General features: G+C 44.7%; 1 protein-coding gene across 1 annotated transcript in view; it reads left to right on the top strand.

The window, feature by feature from the left end:
* The first annotated feature begins 370 nt into the window (after positions 1–370).
* l(1)G0004 (lethal (1) G0004) overlaps positions 371–16,377 on the top strand; it is a 29,074-nt gene continuing 13,067 nt past the window's right edge. The window contains exons 1-2 of the mRNA XM_068380509.1: positions 371–607; positions 4,485–4,563. Coding sequence (XP_068236610.1) covers positions 4,489–4,563 — 75 coding nt within the window. The 5' untranslated portion in view covers positions 371–607; positions 4,485–4,488. The remainder of the gene's footprint in view (positions 608–4,484; positions 4,564–16,377) is intronic.

Here is a 16,377-nt window from a genome sequence, read left to right as displayed (position 1 = left end):
TGATTAAATTGATGACAATAAGTATTGTTCTTTATTGAAATGATATGAAGAATTTAATATATTAGTTTCTATTTAGATACTTTTATCACATCTATGTAAACATAACCAAGATCAGCGCAGCTTCCCAGGCGACGTCAAAATCTGTAGGGGTTCTAAGTTGTAACTTTTATAATTGAAAAATAAATTGTTTTTGTTGCAATAATTTGATATTATGTAAATGTATATAGTAATCTATTTATAAATTTATATAAAAAGTTTCATTATATAAGTTTTTAAATAAGTTTATCATTTAGAATTTTGATACCTTACTTTTAATTTACTAACGTGCCTTAGTGGGTGTCATGTGTTACACGTGAAAATTCATGGCTCTCTGCCCACTGCCCAGTAACACGAGTTTCTGAACTGTTTTCCTGCTGTTCGGTGTTCATAGCCGTTTTACCCACGATACTCTACTATTTTACCGTAGTAATACTCAAACGACTAGGGAGTTTTACAAGTTGTTAGGTAAAACGTGTTATTGCCAGAAGGTTGAGAAAGGGAACACTGAAGTCCTTATTGTGTTTACGTTACGTTACCTACTTGGACAAACTTCTCACCGTACCCTAAGGTAAGATATTCTCTGCATGTTTGACCTGTCTTCATCATTAACATGCACGTCTTTGTGTAATACAGTAAACCATGTTTTGTATTTTTGCTTGGTTCATAATTAATATCAATGGCGTACTGTAAGCACTGTTTTGTATATTTGTTTGTCTGGGTCATAACTAATATCAATTGCGTGCTATATTGCCCTATATTACATCCTAACCTAATAATCTTTAGCCTTGGCTGGTGAAACATGAGCTGTATGACTGAAGAAACGACTGGTAAATATATACCCGTGCACTGTCAATTGTGAACACAAACTTTGCTTGACTACTTAATTACTTTTCTTGTAGTTTCCTTTCCTCACTGGGCTATTTTCCCTGTTGGAGCTCTGGGGCTTATAACAACCTGCTTTTCCAACTAGGGTTGTAGCTTAGCAAGTAATAATAATGATAATACTCCCAAACTTATCCCCTAATCTATAGAATGCATTGAAGGTTTGTATGTCACAAGTCAAGGCAGGCATAGGAAAAGGGTGTATGTAGGATAGAGGCTACCTTTATGTATTATTATGTCTAACATTGAATACGGTGGTGTAAGGTGTGTCGCAGTGGGCTGTTAGCCCCTCTGTTAGGTAAGTAGGTTAGGTTAGGGGGAAAGTTTAGGTTAGTTAATGTCCATTTTTAATCAATGCTTGAGGAACTGGCCACTGATCTACAAAGGCTCCTACCCCTGTACCTCTTGCTACGAAGGACTCCTTTGAAAATACGATTTTATTATAGTTATGGACGGGACAAGCATCCTAATAAATTTACCTTACTGAGTATTTTCTTGTTCACTGTCTGGTTCTTTCCAATCACTTTTGGTAAATTTTTGGGAAAAAACAATTGTTTCGTTCTGATGTTATCATCTGCAAAAGTATCGTTTTCTGATTACGACCACCCAGCAGTGAAGGGGGTTACCCCAGGTAGGAAGCCGGGTTTTGGGTAGGATACAATTAAAACTAACAAATAATAGTTTTTATTAAAAAATAAAGGTAAATTTATAGAAAAACACAGCCAACATTTCTAAGAGAAAAAAACTTTTACTACAGAAGATGATGTGCTTTCAACAAAAGCGACCTTTATTTCTACTGCAAATAAGATGTTCTACCGTTGTAGACTCCCCCCCCCACTTCCCGACGGACGTGGGTGGGGACCTGGGATTTTAGGTGTGGTAAACAGGACAAAACAACATTATTTTATACATTTGAGATTTGTAAAAGGTACAGAACCTAACAAAACCACCTGACATAACCTATTCGTTCCCCTACCATATGACTAAGTTTACTTTATTTGGCCATGTATGTATGCTGGAGAATTACGTAGGAAGTTCTGTGACGCCCCGTTTTCTTCGGACGACTCCCCAGTTCCATTGTAGTTGCGTTACGTGTTGGTTGTGGTTTATGGAGCTCAACATAACAAAGTGTAAAGGCTGCCATTATTGCTATGTGGTTGCCATAATCAAGTTTCATGGCACGAATTATAGTACACCTAGTGTAGTGAATAATTTTTCAAAGTGCAGTGTCTCAGGTGTGATTCTGAGTTAGCTTTTAGGGAAGACCAGCACTTTTTCTACTGTAACTCGACTGTAAAGATTGCCAAGACAAAAAAGTCATGTAGGTGTCAATCATAAGCTAAGGAATTATTTGGTTTACTTTTAGAGTTTGTAACCTGGTTAGTGGGGTCTGGGGTCTTGCCCCCAGCTAGGTCTGTGACCTGGGAAAGGGCATCCAGGGGTCTTGCCCCCCAGCTAGGTCTGTGACCTGGGAAGGGGGGTCCAGGGTCTTGCTCCCTGGCTGGGTTTGACCTGGGAACTACTAGCTCAGGTTAGGTGGGTTTGTTAGGTTCTGTGGCCTTTTGCAAATCTCAAAAGTGTTAATCACATTTTTTCTTGTTTTTACCCACCCAAAGTCCCAGGTTCCCATCTGTGTCCGTCAGGTAAATGGGGGATAACAGGAGAACAGCTTATTTGCAGTGGAATTATAGGTTAAATTCGTTGAAAGCACATTATTTACTGTAGGAAAAGTTTTTATTTCTTTTTGAAACTTGGTTCTATGTTCTATAATTTTACCCCATTTTCTTCCGAGCCCCATTTCCTATAGAACACAAACTTGTGTAAATAATTGTATCTATGGGTATGATGGTTAATGAATCACATACAGGTTTTTGCTCATTACATCATTTCTCTTCTGTTCTAGCAATTGGTACACATTGTTATACGGGCAATTACCAATAGGACGAGTATTTTGCCGAACAAAAATTTGGTGACTCGAGCACCTTTACACTATCTAACAGCCATGTCGTTACCTTACTTGGAGTTTGAGTTATCAGAATCAAGTGTAAAAGCAAGGACAACAGTTTAGGGTTAAAATATCATCTGTAATCGCTCACACAGAAAATGCACTGGACACGCTTCTTGGTTTCTTCATTTTAGCTATACCATGACACTACCGGTAATGTAATAAAATGCAGTTATGCTCTGCTTGGAACACTTTTTCATCTGGAGGAAATATTCCCCTCAATCCAGAACAATCCGCTTTCAATACCAATTGTTAGAACCATGCGAGACATAAATAGTGCGTCAGAAAAAAAAATTTCACCTGTGTTAAAACTATTGGTACAATAGTAAATAATAACCATTTCCAATACCAATTGTTGTCAGAGCCATACGAAACATAAATAGTACGTCAGAAAAAAAATTTCACCCATGTTACAACTAGTGGTGCAACGGTAAATAATTACCGTAAAGTGGAAAGTCAATCTCATTTTACAAAGATCCTGTGCTCTTAATTCTCAAGTATTGAATATCTGAATGGGTAAAGTTTTACCACTGTTAGTCTAAGCCATTCCTACTTAGTCTAACCCATAGGAAAGGTAGAAGGCTAATGACATCTTTACAATTTTTGATACTTGTCAGCATTGAAACCTCACTCTACTATAACTTGCCCTGGCAAATAGATACTGGGATTTAAGATGTTTAATGCTATGTAAATGAATGAAAATAGAACCCTTCTACTGAACAGTACCTGGTTTGATTATGCTAAGTTGGGTGGTTTTGCGTTGTTGATTGATTTTAACTATATACAGCATTTTCACTTTAGTTTTATTATTGTTGTATAGTACTTAACAGCAGTTTTATTGTATAGTACTTTAGTCAGCCTCCTGGCTAGTGCAGGGGTAACATGTTTGCGTGCAGGGGTAACATGTTTGCCCAGCATTTGCATGGCAGCAGGTCGATCCCCGTGAGTTTAAGCTGTTTACTGGGAAGACCACTGCTGTGCTTGGGTACCATTTTGGGGTGTTAGGCTTGTCAGGCTGACGTTTTGGTTAGCATCTATTTTAATGAAACTGGAACTGCGACCAGACACCTTTAACCTTTAAGATCAACAGATTGATTTTAGTTGGTTAGCTAGGATAAGATACTGATAATTATTGTTTATTCCTATTTACAAATTATCATTTATATATCATAAATAGAAATTTTTATCCTTAGGTAATTTTGTACAATGTTTTGTTTTATACTTTACAGTCAACATAAAAGTAAACGTCATATTTTCTCTGACCGTGAAATTACGGGTAGATTATTTTCGTTTTGTTCCAAATTCTTTGGGTATTGAAAAAAAAGGTTGTTCACAACTGCTCGCGTATTTTAGTAAAATGCACTAGTAGATGAACAGGTTAAAGGTTGATTGTGCCTGTCGTTCTCACTTAGATAGGTTTCTTTACTGTAGAAAGGTGTCAATAAGCCTTTGTAAATGTAACAAAATTAATTTTGGTAATTTCAGTTATGTAATAAGATGGAAACAGTTTCCTTATCCTAATCCTAGTCTGCTTTAGTCATTGATTTATTTATTACAGGAAAATGGAGGAGGAAAATAAAACAAGTACCAATAATCCATCATTGAAGAGAAAAGCTGAAGAGGTAACTTCAATGGAGGTGAGTTGAGTATATTTTCTGACTGAAATTTTCTCTTTTTTTTCCTACACAAATACAAAGCCGTGTGCTTTAATAGGTGTATGATTCTGCAAAGCTGGAACTATGCTGCTAAAATTTATAACCTTGTAAGATGTTGGTACTTAGTGGTGAGTGGTGGAGAAAACCAGCATACTAGTAGCCACTGTGACATCAGCAGCAGAGAGTATGGATGTATTCTTAGTGGTCCTATCATGGCTGCTTTAATTTTCTTTTTCTCTCTGTGATTTGTAGCACCTTTGAGAACAGGATCAATGTTAGTCCCCATTCCTTGCACCCTTCTTGCAGGAGGTATGACTGAAAAGCGTTGTTTTAACTCTGCACCTTGCACCTTATACTGTTTGACCATTTGTTTCAGTGCATATAGAATGGAACTGAAACACGGAACAGAAGTTTTAGGTAGGTACAGTCATTTATGTGTAGTGTCCAGTATAATACATTGTATATATGGGGACAAATATTGAATAAAGAAAATCCCGGAATATCGAAATGTTAAAAAAAAAAAAAAAAAAAATTGCTTCCCTCCTTCATGACACTTACGGATCCTATTTTGTCAAGTAGCTAGAAAAAAACTTAGTTATATGGAAACATTTGCATTTATTCAATGACAGGTGTTTATAGAAAAGGCAAAGGAGTTGTATAATAAAGGGCTTGAAAATTCAATTATAAAGGAGCTGAAGTTTTAGCTTACTCTACATTGTTATTTATCTATGCGCGTTTGTCTTTTCAGTTAAGGTGCATTCACAATTACATGAGAATGAATATATCTTGACTGCAAAAGACAGGCACTCAATTATATTTTAGCAGGGGATAGTACATTGAGACAGGTATGTGGTGTTATTTACCACAAGTGAATTTTCATGTCCTTGTTTACTAATTGTTCCGTAACTGGAATACAAACCACGCTATTTATTAGGGGTTATACTTTCGGCGGAGCTTAAATGACGAGCCATTAAAATTTAGCGAGGGTTAACTATCCACACCGCTAGTTAGCGGGGGTAGGAGGGGTAGCTTGTTACCACTCCCGTTCACACATGTGATTTAGTCACTTTACTTTTTGCTCGGTTCGAGAGCGGTTGGTTCCTCTCTCCCTCCTCGCCTATTCTGGACTGCCATTAATTTTTGTCTTTTAACTTACCTTTTCTTATACTTGTATATATATGAAAACATTCTTTATGTTTATGTATATATATGTGTATAGAAATGTGATAAGTTTCCTTTTCAGTGTTTGTGCTGTGTGTGTGTGATACATATACAACAACGACGCTTGTGTAGATTAGCAAGGCCAGCACAGTTACACTTCGTGGGGAACGACCTCTCCCTCTCTGGTCCTTCGGAGAGAGGAGGGAGCGTGCGTGCGCGCGCCGATAGTCTTCCGCACACGCGTGCCAGCAGTCTCCACGTAGTACTCCCACGCATGCGCCAATGCACCCACCCTTGCGCAACCAGTCACACTCTTCAGCGCATTCTAGGGAGAATGCACAAAACTACACTGTGTCTTACTGCGCGCCAGCGCTCTTCCTCACTTTCCTGCACCCTCCTGCGCAGTTATGGTCTCGGATCCAATGCACCAGCTCTTGCCTAAGAGCCAGCGCTTGCCTGCTCTCCAGGCAGATATTAAGCACCAGCATCATCCTGTGTGCCATCGCTCCAGTACTCTCCTATACACTCGCACAATAGTCAGTAAAAAGGAATAAAACTTTTTGAATAGGTCAACATTGCCCCATTCCTCCCCGCAAACACATAAACATTGCCACCGGGAAAAGAGGAATAAGGCTTCACAGAAGGATTCAAGATCCCTAAGATTCCATCCTACAAGGGGAATCGAAACAGTGAATCCTTGACAGACCACCGTCAGCAAACAGGAAAGCATCAACAGACTGATCTCTAGATCACTGTTTGCTGATGGCTAGTTCACAGTTTACTGATCGCTAAGTCGCCGATCACCAGATCGCCAATTGCTAGCTCACTGCTGATCTTTGACCTCTAGTCCCTCCAATGACTAACGATCTCCAGTTGCTAGCGTTTCCAATCACCGATTGCTAGTCAATAACCAGTCATCAGCTTGCTGATCACTAGATCACCGATGTGCAGCTCATCTTTCTTCGATCATTGAACTCAGATCGCTGATCTCTGACCAGCCCATCTTCAGCTTGCTCATCTCTGACCAACCATGGGGGACCATAATCAGCTTGCTCATCTCTAATTCACCATCGGCTCACAGACCACCGATTCATCGGTCATCGGCAATTCGCCAGCAGTTCGTGACTCGAATTTACTAGTCAACCTCTTCCTGTAGTTTCCTAGATCAGAAGGTATACAACATACTTCTCGCTACTGGCCGTTCGCCATCACACTAAAGTGATTGGCAAACGTTCGACAACCCTCATCAACGGCTTGTCGACGGAACTACTTGCGAGCACCTCCAACTGCACAGTAACCACGATACTCAACGGTTAACCATTGATTAACATTCGCCAGATTGATTCTATTCTAAGGAATAGCATCAATCCCATCAGGGCACATGGTAAGGCTAAGCATTGCCTTCCTTCTGTTAGTTAAAGGAATTCTCTTTCAGAGAAGAATTCTTACACTGGGTATCGCGCCTGATCCTCTATGACATGAGTCAAGACTCCAGCGTCCACAATCTTCCATGCAAAAGGATCTGCAAGGAGCTGTCCCTTTGGGTCGAAGTCCACACCATGTTAGAGTTCGAACAAGGGCTAAGACCTCAGGTCTTCATTTGCACACTGGACTTAAAGGACACTTTCGCCCAGGTCCAAACCATCCATCTAGGAAGATTGGAAGATTCGGTCTAGACAAACAAGAAACACCAGTTCAAGGCACTGTGCTTCGGTCTTTCCACCACACCCATCCTGGTCTCACAGGATCAACTTCTGTCTCCTCTGTCTCGGGACGACTGGCTGATCTTAACAGACTCAGTGGTAACCTTGCATTAACACTGGAACTTCTGAAGTCTTTTTACCAAGATCCAGTGATCAGGGTAAACCTACGGAAGTCTTCCCTACTTCCCTCCCAGAAGACTGGTGTATCTGGGAATGATTCTAGACACCAATCTCCACAAAACCTTCTCGAAACGAGAACGACTCCCATTCCAAAACACTTGAGTCGGAAAAAGAAGAGAGGAGGGACCATAGTGCTGCACCACACGACCTCAGCCCTCTGGACAGAGTCCTTAAAGTACCTTCACTTAAATCTCTTAAGAGATGAAGGCCAACTTCCCGGTCCTTCAGCAGCCTCATCGGTTCCTAACAGACCACTCAGTGATGTGATGGACAACACACCACACACTACATAGAGACTCACATCGACAAGCAAGAATGAACTTGCTCGTAGCCTTTTCCCATCTAACAGTGTAAACACTAAGATGGGCCAAATTCCGTTCGGTACCACTATCAGCCCGCTTCATTCCAGACTAGAAGAACGTGCTCGCCGACAATCTGTGCACAGCATCTCAGATAAGGTATACCAAATGGACTTTGGATTGCCATGTAGCCAACAAAGTCCCGACTTTACGAGGTCCTCCAACTAGGGGTCTGTTTGCAACGCTCCTGAATCTCAGGCTGCCGTTGCTCTCCAGCCCTAGACCCCAAGGCTCTCTGGTAACAACGGTGGGTACAACAATGACGTTTACGTCTCGTCCCTGATTTATCTGGAGAAGGGCACTCGAGAAGGCTAGAACATCAGTCAACCTCTCAAGGACTCTCCTAGCTCTGCTATGGCATTATGCAGAATGATTTCCAAACCTTTTGCAGCTCCTGATAGTCTCTCCAAGAGAACCCTCTCCACATCACAGACAACCCACTTTGACACCTACCACAAGCTATAGCTTTGCTCTAATTGTACGCCTGGAGACTACCCAATACCTCTTTGCGAAAAGGTTGTCCAGATATCTGAGGAATTCCTCAGCATCAGTCTACCAGGCAGTATAACGTCTTGTCTGGTTGGTGTCATGTGAAAGTGTCTCTCCACTCGATACCTCGATTCCAGCAATAGCGGAATCCTCGAGTATATACAAGAGGAAAAGATCCCCTATTCAGTTTCGACAGGTAAAGATGATCACTCAACCTTGATCCTTCACCTTCAAACTGAAAGAAAGGGACGCCCTCTCATCGATAGCCTTTCCTAACTCATACGGACTTACAACTTGCCTTTCCCCTGTCGGAATTGAGACCTTCCTCTCGGAACTTGGTGCAAATTCTCCGATCCCTAAAGGGACCTCCTTATGTTCCACTTCACCAGGCAACAAATTTTCTCCTGATTTAAGAACACAATGGTCCTACATACTCGGTCAGCAACCATACGAGTCAAGGAACTTCATGGTCTCTATTTCGACATTGCCCATTATTGAGAAGGGCGAAAGACAATGTTCAGTTTCGTTCCTGAGTATGTCGCCAGACACAGTCTCCGGAGGTGACGGATCCTACACAAGTCTCCACTCGGTAACGGACGATCCAGATCATCCGTTGCTGTACCCAGGGTAAGGTATGAGACTTTACCTAAAGAAAACGGCAACAGCCCACCCGGGTCCCTTCTCTTGTCATCAGCACTGGGAGAGACTAGAGAAGGATCACTAAAACATCATCTCGACATGACGACTCACAGTGTCAGGGGCATATCTATGCCCCTGGTCCTTCTTAGCAGATTACTCTGTGATGCAGGTTTTACAAGAAAGGATGTGAATGCTCCAGGTGACTTTCACAAACTTTCTCCTGCTAGACGTGACCCACAGGAACTCGATACGATCTCTATCGGTCCGGTGGTGGCTGCACAACAGCTGGTTGTATACCTCGAGCTCCTTATTGGACAAGTAGCAGAAGGTTGAGGGCTCTGTTACCCTGTTTTAGTCTGCATGAATGAAAAGATTAGACTGGCTCTTATTCTTTTCTTCATCCTACCCTCTCGTGGGGAAAGCAGCATCCAGGGTTCTCTGCATAAGCTGACCTCAAACCACTGTAGGTAAACCATGCTCCCTTGTGTACCTAGTACAGTATTAAGCTAATACTGTTGCGTTCCCATACCCTAGCGAGGTGGTATTGGGAAGTCTTGGTTACATCAGGTTTTTCCTACATGGACTCAGAATAGCTTTACCTAGACAGTCACACTTCTGCACGTCTCAACACACAGCTTACGTAGGCCGCGGACCTTGCGTAGCAAGGTTTAGCGAGGGCAGGGACTCCTTATTTTTGAGTACTAACATACTCAGATAAGGAGCCCCCGGGCAAAGCCAAAAGCCAGATTGGCAGGGACGTCCACCCTTCCTAATGGGTGAGTCACACCCAATAAATAGCGTGGTTTGTATTCCAGTTACGGAACAAATGACAAATTCGTAGATAATTTATATTTTTCCTAACTATACAAACCTTAGCTATTTATACAAACTTGCCCGCCATCCCTATCCCCCTTGAAGTCCTACCTCCAAGCAAAGTGACTAAATCACAGTGTGTGAACGAGAGTGGTAGCAAGCTTCCCCCCCTAACTAGCGGTGTTGGTAGTCAACCCTCGCTAAATTTTAATGGCTCGTCATTTCAGCTCCGCTGAAAGTATAACCCCTAATAAATAGCTAAGGTTTGTATAGTTAGGAAAAGTATAAATGATCTACGAATTTGTCATTTTAATGGCTTTTTGTCATTTCTATCAAGACATTTTATGTATTTGGTGTTACTGGATCTAATTATGAATAAATACCCCCAAAATATTCCTTTTCGGATTTCTTGTGTGCTTTTTCCCAAGAATAATCGGATTTGCTAAAGTCAAACCCGTGAAATGCTAATGTCTGACTACAGTAGATATTTTCATTAGTATTTTTTATCCTTAGTCTTTGTGTCATTCCTATAAATATATATGAATTTTACTTGTCTATTTAAATACTGTACCTGTTGTCACATCTTGTTATTATTAAGTCTTGACCTGTTTATGACAAGTTTTTAAAAAAGAAGTAAAGCATTACTGTTCAAAGTAGAGTATATTACTGAGTAGAAAAGAACTACAGTATCTTAATCGTATATTTTTCAATATTAATCTTACCCGATGATCATGTAGCTGTCAACTCCGTTGCCCGACAGAAATCTAAGGTCGGGATACGCCAGCGATCGCTATACAGGTGGGGGTGTACACAACAGCGCCATCTGTGAGCAGGTACTCAAGTACTTCTTGTCAACAAGAACTCAATTATTCCTCTGTCGTGCCACCGGCAAGACCTACTTGGATACGCTGTCGATTCTGGAGTTGTTTTTCACGTTTTTGGTGATGTATTCGCTCTAGATTTTAGCCTTCGCTATTCAGGAATCTTTATCATTAGCTTAGCAAGCTTTTTGATTTAATTTGGATTAATTGTTAACGAACTTTGCTAGATTTTGGAATTCCCCCTTGACTATTTCTACAATTCAAGATGTCTGACCAGTCTCGAGTCCCTAAGTACAGGCAGTGTAGTGTTAGGACTTGTACTAGGCGTCTTCCGAAGGCCTCCTTAGATCCTCACACCGTTTGTTCCAATTGTAGGGGTAAATCCTGTCAATTGGAAGATCGATGTGAGGAATGCGCTGGGCTTTCGGAATTCGATTTTAACGAATTCCTTAAAAATGCACGTAGGCTAGAGAAGGATAGGATCAGGAGTAGTTCTTCTCGCTCTTTTGATTTTTCCTCTCCCCATGCCCCTCAACCTATTCCTTCCCCTGTAGTGGTGACTCCCGACCCTGCTACTAGTGCTCAGCCCTCCATGGCGGATATGATGCGTGCCATTCAGGCTCTTGGTGACAGAGTGGAGTCATTGGCTAATGACCGTAATCAGCTTTTGGCAGATGTCAAAGAGCTGAAAGCGCAAAGTGCAGTGGGAAGTGTTGTGAGTGCAAGTGAAGTGAAAAGTGTCAGTGTCAGTGTTGCGCATGAGGGTACATCTGTTCGTGCCAGTCGTCCTCCCAGTCCGGGACCTCTTGCAAGCTCCCAAGCCCAGGGGAGAAGCAATGTCGAAGGACGAAAGGGTTCGGCAGGCCTTGATCAGCGCACGGATGTACCCTCAGTGGTTGCGGACGTATCTGTCAGAGATCGTCCCATCCACAAACAGACGAATGAGCCCTATCATTCCTCGTCTGTGGAAGAAGTTTCGAGGAGGAAACGTTGGACCAAGGTCTCACGACCTCTCAAGCGTAAGGTCCCTTCCGAGCGAGTCCAACGGCCCAGGTGTAGCCACTGGGTCAGTTCGGACTCGCCGCAGTCTTCCGAAGACTGCACACCTCCCAAGAGAGGTAGAGTGGTTCCTCAACAGGCTACTACTCCGTCTGTTGCCGCACCCACCACGGTAGACCCTAAGTGGTCCATGCTGCAGACTATGCAGTCTCAGCTTGCTGCTTTCATGCAAGAGTATCATGCTGAGAAGGTTGACACTGCACCTGTTAACCTACAACCTGCCACGGTTGTGCGCTCAGCAGATACTGCGGCTGCCTGCTCCCACACTCCACCTGTGAGAGCTCCCCCACCGATGCGCAGTCCACCCTGCCAGACGCATGTTCATGCTGCACCCTCCGTTGACATGCGTGAGCTACCGCATCAGCAGTGGGAAGGTGCTGTAGAGCTGCCGTGTTTTGCCACTATGCGGCATGCTCCGCAACCCATGCAGCATGCTTCGCATCCCATACGGCATGCTTCGCAACCCACGGCAGTCCCTCCCACGCACCAGCACTCTGCTTTTGTTGTTGCCAGCTCGCAGACTGACCAGCAGCGGCATGATGTTGGATCCGCAGCAGCTACGCATGCACCCGTGCTGCCGGATTCAGCCGTTCAGCTTTCTGCTCCACCTTTGCCACTTCCTACTCAGCTTTCGGATGATGGAGTATCGGATGACGAAGCTGCACATTTGGATGAACCGCACTCCGACTTAGAAGGACCCAAGTCTACGCCTCCCTCCTTAGACTTTCGGAAAGTCCTTGCCTTGTTCAGGGACTTGTATCCAGAACAGTTTGTGTCTGCAACCCCTCGCTCTCCTCCCTCCGAGTTTGCTCTGGGCATGCAGTCAGCAGCTCCTGCCTTCACCAAACTTGTCCTCGCACGCTCATCCAAGAGAGCTTTGAGGGTTTTGGGAGAGTGGTTGCAGTCCAAGAAGCTACTGGGAAAGACTGCTTTCATCTTTCCGCCTACCAAGCTTGCTTCCAAATCTAGCGTCTGGTATGCCACGGGAGAGGAACCCGGCTTGGGAGTTCCTGCCTCTGCCCAGGGCGACTTCTCAAGTCTGGTTGACTCTCCCCGCAGGCTGGCTATGAGACGATCTAAGATTTGCTGGTCCTTTTCTGACATGGATCATCTGTTGAAGGGAGTCTTTCGTGCTTTTGAGATCTTCAACTTCCTCGATTGGTGTTTGGGAGCGTTAAGCAGAAAGACTTCCCCTTCGGATAAGGACTCTGCCATGCTTATCATGTCTAGCATGGACAAAGCCATTCGGGATGGGTCTGGTGAGCTTGCGGCTTCGTTCGTGTCGGGAGTGCTTAAGAAGAGAGAACATCTTTGCTCCTCCTTGTCGTCTGGGATCACTCCTTGCCAGAAGTCGGAGTTGTTGTTTGCTCCTCTCTCCAAGTGTCTGTTTCCGGAGGAGCTGATCAAGGGGATGGCTGCCTCGTTGATCCAGAAGGATACCCATGACCTGATGGCTTCTTCCGCACGTAAGGCTAAAGCTTCTCCTTCCGTGCCTAGACCTTTCCGTTCTGCAGCAGTGGACACACCAGCAACTAGGTTCATTCCGCCCTTTCGTGGCAGAACCTCCAGCAGAGGAGGTACCCGTGCCGACAGTCACCGTGGCAAATCCAAGAAGGGTTCCAAGTCCGCAAAAGGCAGGATCTGACTGCCTTCCTCTCCACACAGCAGTGGGAGCCAGGCTCAAGAACTTCTGGCAAGCTTGGGAGAGCAGAGGTGCAGACGCTCAGTCTGTGAAGTTGCTAAAGGAGGGGTACAGAATTCCGTTCTGCCGCAGTCCCCCTCTAGCAACGTCTCCCATCAACCTCTCTCCCAACTACAAGGAGAAGGACAAGAGGCTAGCGTTGCAACAAGAGGTGTCGCTCTTGCTACAAAAGGGAGCGGTAGTCATAGTCCGGGACCATCAATCCCCGGGCTTCTACAACCGTCTCTTCCTGGTAGCGAAGAAGACAGGAGGTTGGAGACCGGTGCTGGACGTCAGTGCTCTCAATGCTTTTGTCACCAAGCAGACGTTCACGATGGAGACGACGAAGTCGGTCCTAGCAGCGGTCAGGAAGGAAGACTGGATGGTCTCGTTAGACCTGAGAGACGCGTACTTTCACGTCCCCATCCATCCAGACTCCCAACCTTTCCTAAGGTTCGTCTTTGGAAAGGTCGTGTACCAGTTCCAAGCCCTGTGCTTTGGCCTAAGCACGGCACCTCTTGTGTTTACCAAACTGATGAGGAATATTGCCAAATTCCTTCACTTGGCAGACATCAGAGCCTCCCTCTATTTGGACGACTGGCTTTTAAGAGCTCCGTCAAGTCGTCGCTGTCTGGAGAATCTCAGATGGACTATGGATCTGACCAAGGAATTGGGCCTCCTGGTCAATATAGAGAAGTCCCAACTCGTCCCATCCCAAACCATTGTCTATCTCGGTATGGAGATTCAGAGTCGAGCTTTTCGGGCTTTTCCGTCGGCCCCAAGGATCAATCAAGCCCTAGAATGCATCCAGAGCATGCTGAGAAGGAACCGATGTTCAGTCAGGCAGTGGATGAGTCTAACAGGGACACTTTCATCGCTGGCCCAGTTCATCGAGTTAGGGAGACTCCACCTCCGCCCCCTTCAGTATCATCTAGCTGCTCACTGGAGAAAGGACATGATGCTAGAGGCGGTCTCAGTGCCTATTTCCGAAGAGATGAGGTCTACACTGACGTGGTGGAAGAACAGCATTCTTCTCAGGGAAGGTCTACCATTGGCTGTTCAGACCCCCGACCACCGTCTCTTCTCGGACGCATCGGACACGGGCTGGGGTGCGACACTGGACGGACAGGAATGCTCGGGCACGTGGAATCAGGAGCAAAGGACACTTCACATCAACTGCAAGGAGCTTTTGGCAGTTCATCTGGCCTTGATAAGCTTCAAGTCCCTCCAGCTAAGCAAGGTGGTGGAGGTGAACTCCGACAACACCACAGCCTTGGCGTACATCTCCAAGCAAGGAGGGACTCATTCGAGGAAGTTGTTCGAGATCGCAAGGGACCTCCTCATTTGGTCAAAAGATCGAAAAATTTCACTGGTAACGAGGTTCATTCAGGGCGACATGAATGTCATGGCAGATCGCCTCAGCCGGAAGGGTCAGATCATCCCCACAGAGTGGACCCTTCACAAGAATGTTTGCAGCAGACTATGGGCCCTGTGGGGTCAGCCCACCATAGATCTATTCGCTACCTCGATGACCAAGAGGCTCCCGATGTATTGTTCTCCGATTCCAGACCCAGCAGCAGTTCACGTGGATGCCTTTCTGGTGGATTGGTCCCATCTAGACCTGTATGCGTTCCCTCCGTTCAAGATTGTCAACAGGGTACTTCAGAAGTTCGCATCTCACGAAGGGACACGGTTGACGTTGGTTGCTCCCCTCTGGCCCGCGAGAGAATGGTTCACCGAGGTACTGCAATGGCTAGTGGACGTTCCCAGGACTCTTCCTCTAAGAGTGGACCTTCTGCGTCAGCCACACGTAAAGAAGGTACACCCAAGCCTCCACGCTCTTCGTCTGACTGCCTTCAGACTATCGAAAGACTCTCAAGAGCTAGAGGCTTTTCGAAGGAGGCATCCAGAGCGATTGCCAGAGCAAGGAGGACATCCACTCTCAGAGTCTATCAGTCAAAATGGGAAGTCTTCCGAAGCTGGTGCAAGGCGAATGCAGTTTCCTCAACCAGTACCTCTGTAACGCAGATAGCTGACTTCCTGTTACATCTAAGGAATGTAAGATCCCTATCAGCTCCTACGATCAAGGGTTACAGAAGCATGTTGGCAGCGGTCTTCCGCCACAGAGGCTTGGATCTTTCCACCAACAAAGATCTACAGGACCTCCTTCGGTCTTTTGAGACCTCAAAGGAACGTCGGTTGTCCACACCAGGCTGGAACCTAGACGTGGTTTTAAGGTTCCTGATGTCAGCAAGATTCGAACCGCTTCAATCAGCCTCTTTTAAGGATCTCACATTAAAGACTCTTTTCCTCGTTTGCTTAGCAACAGCTAAAAGAGTCTGTGAGATCCACGCCTTCAGCAGGAACATAGGTTTTACATCTGAAACGGCTACGTGTTCCTTGCAGCTCGGTTTTTTGGCTAAAAACGAGCTTCCTTCTCGTCCTTGGCCCAAGTCGTTCGAGATCCCAAGCCTGTCCAACTTGGTGGGGAACGAACTAGAGAGAGTACTTTGCCCAGTAAGAGCTCTTAAGTACTATTTAAGACGGACAAAGCCATTACGAGGACAATCAGAAGCTTTATGGTGTTCTATCAAGAAACCTGCTTTACCGATGTCTAAGAACGCAGTTTCTTACTACATCAGGCTTCTGATTAGAGAGGCCCATTCTCATCTGAAGGAAGAAGACCTTGCTTTGCTGAAGGTAAGGACACATGAAGTTAGGGCTGTCGCTACTTCAGTGGCCTTCAAACAGAACCGTTCTCTGCAGAGTGTTATGGATGCAACCTATTGGAGAAGCAAGTCAGTGTTCGCATCATTTTATCTCAAAGATGTCCAGTCTCTTTACTAGAACTGCTATACCCTGGGACCATTCGTAGCAGCGAGTACAGTAGT

The sequence above is a fragment of the Palaemon carinicauda genome, chromosome 9 (genome assembly GCF_036898095.1).
Source record: "Palaemon carinicauda isolate YSFRI2023 chromosome 9, ASM3689809v2, whole genome shotgun sequence".
Lineage (NCBI taxonomy): Eukaryota > Metazoa > Arthropoda > Malacostraca > Decapoda > Palaemonidae > Palaemon > Palaemon carinicauda.
Note: the sequence above shows the minus strand (reverse complement) of the source record. Positions and strands in the feature narration are given on the sequence as shown.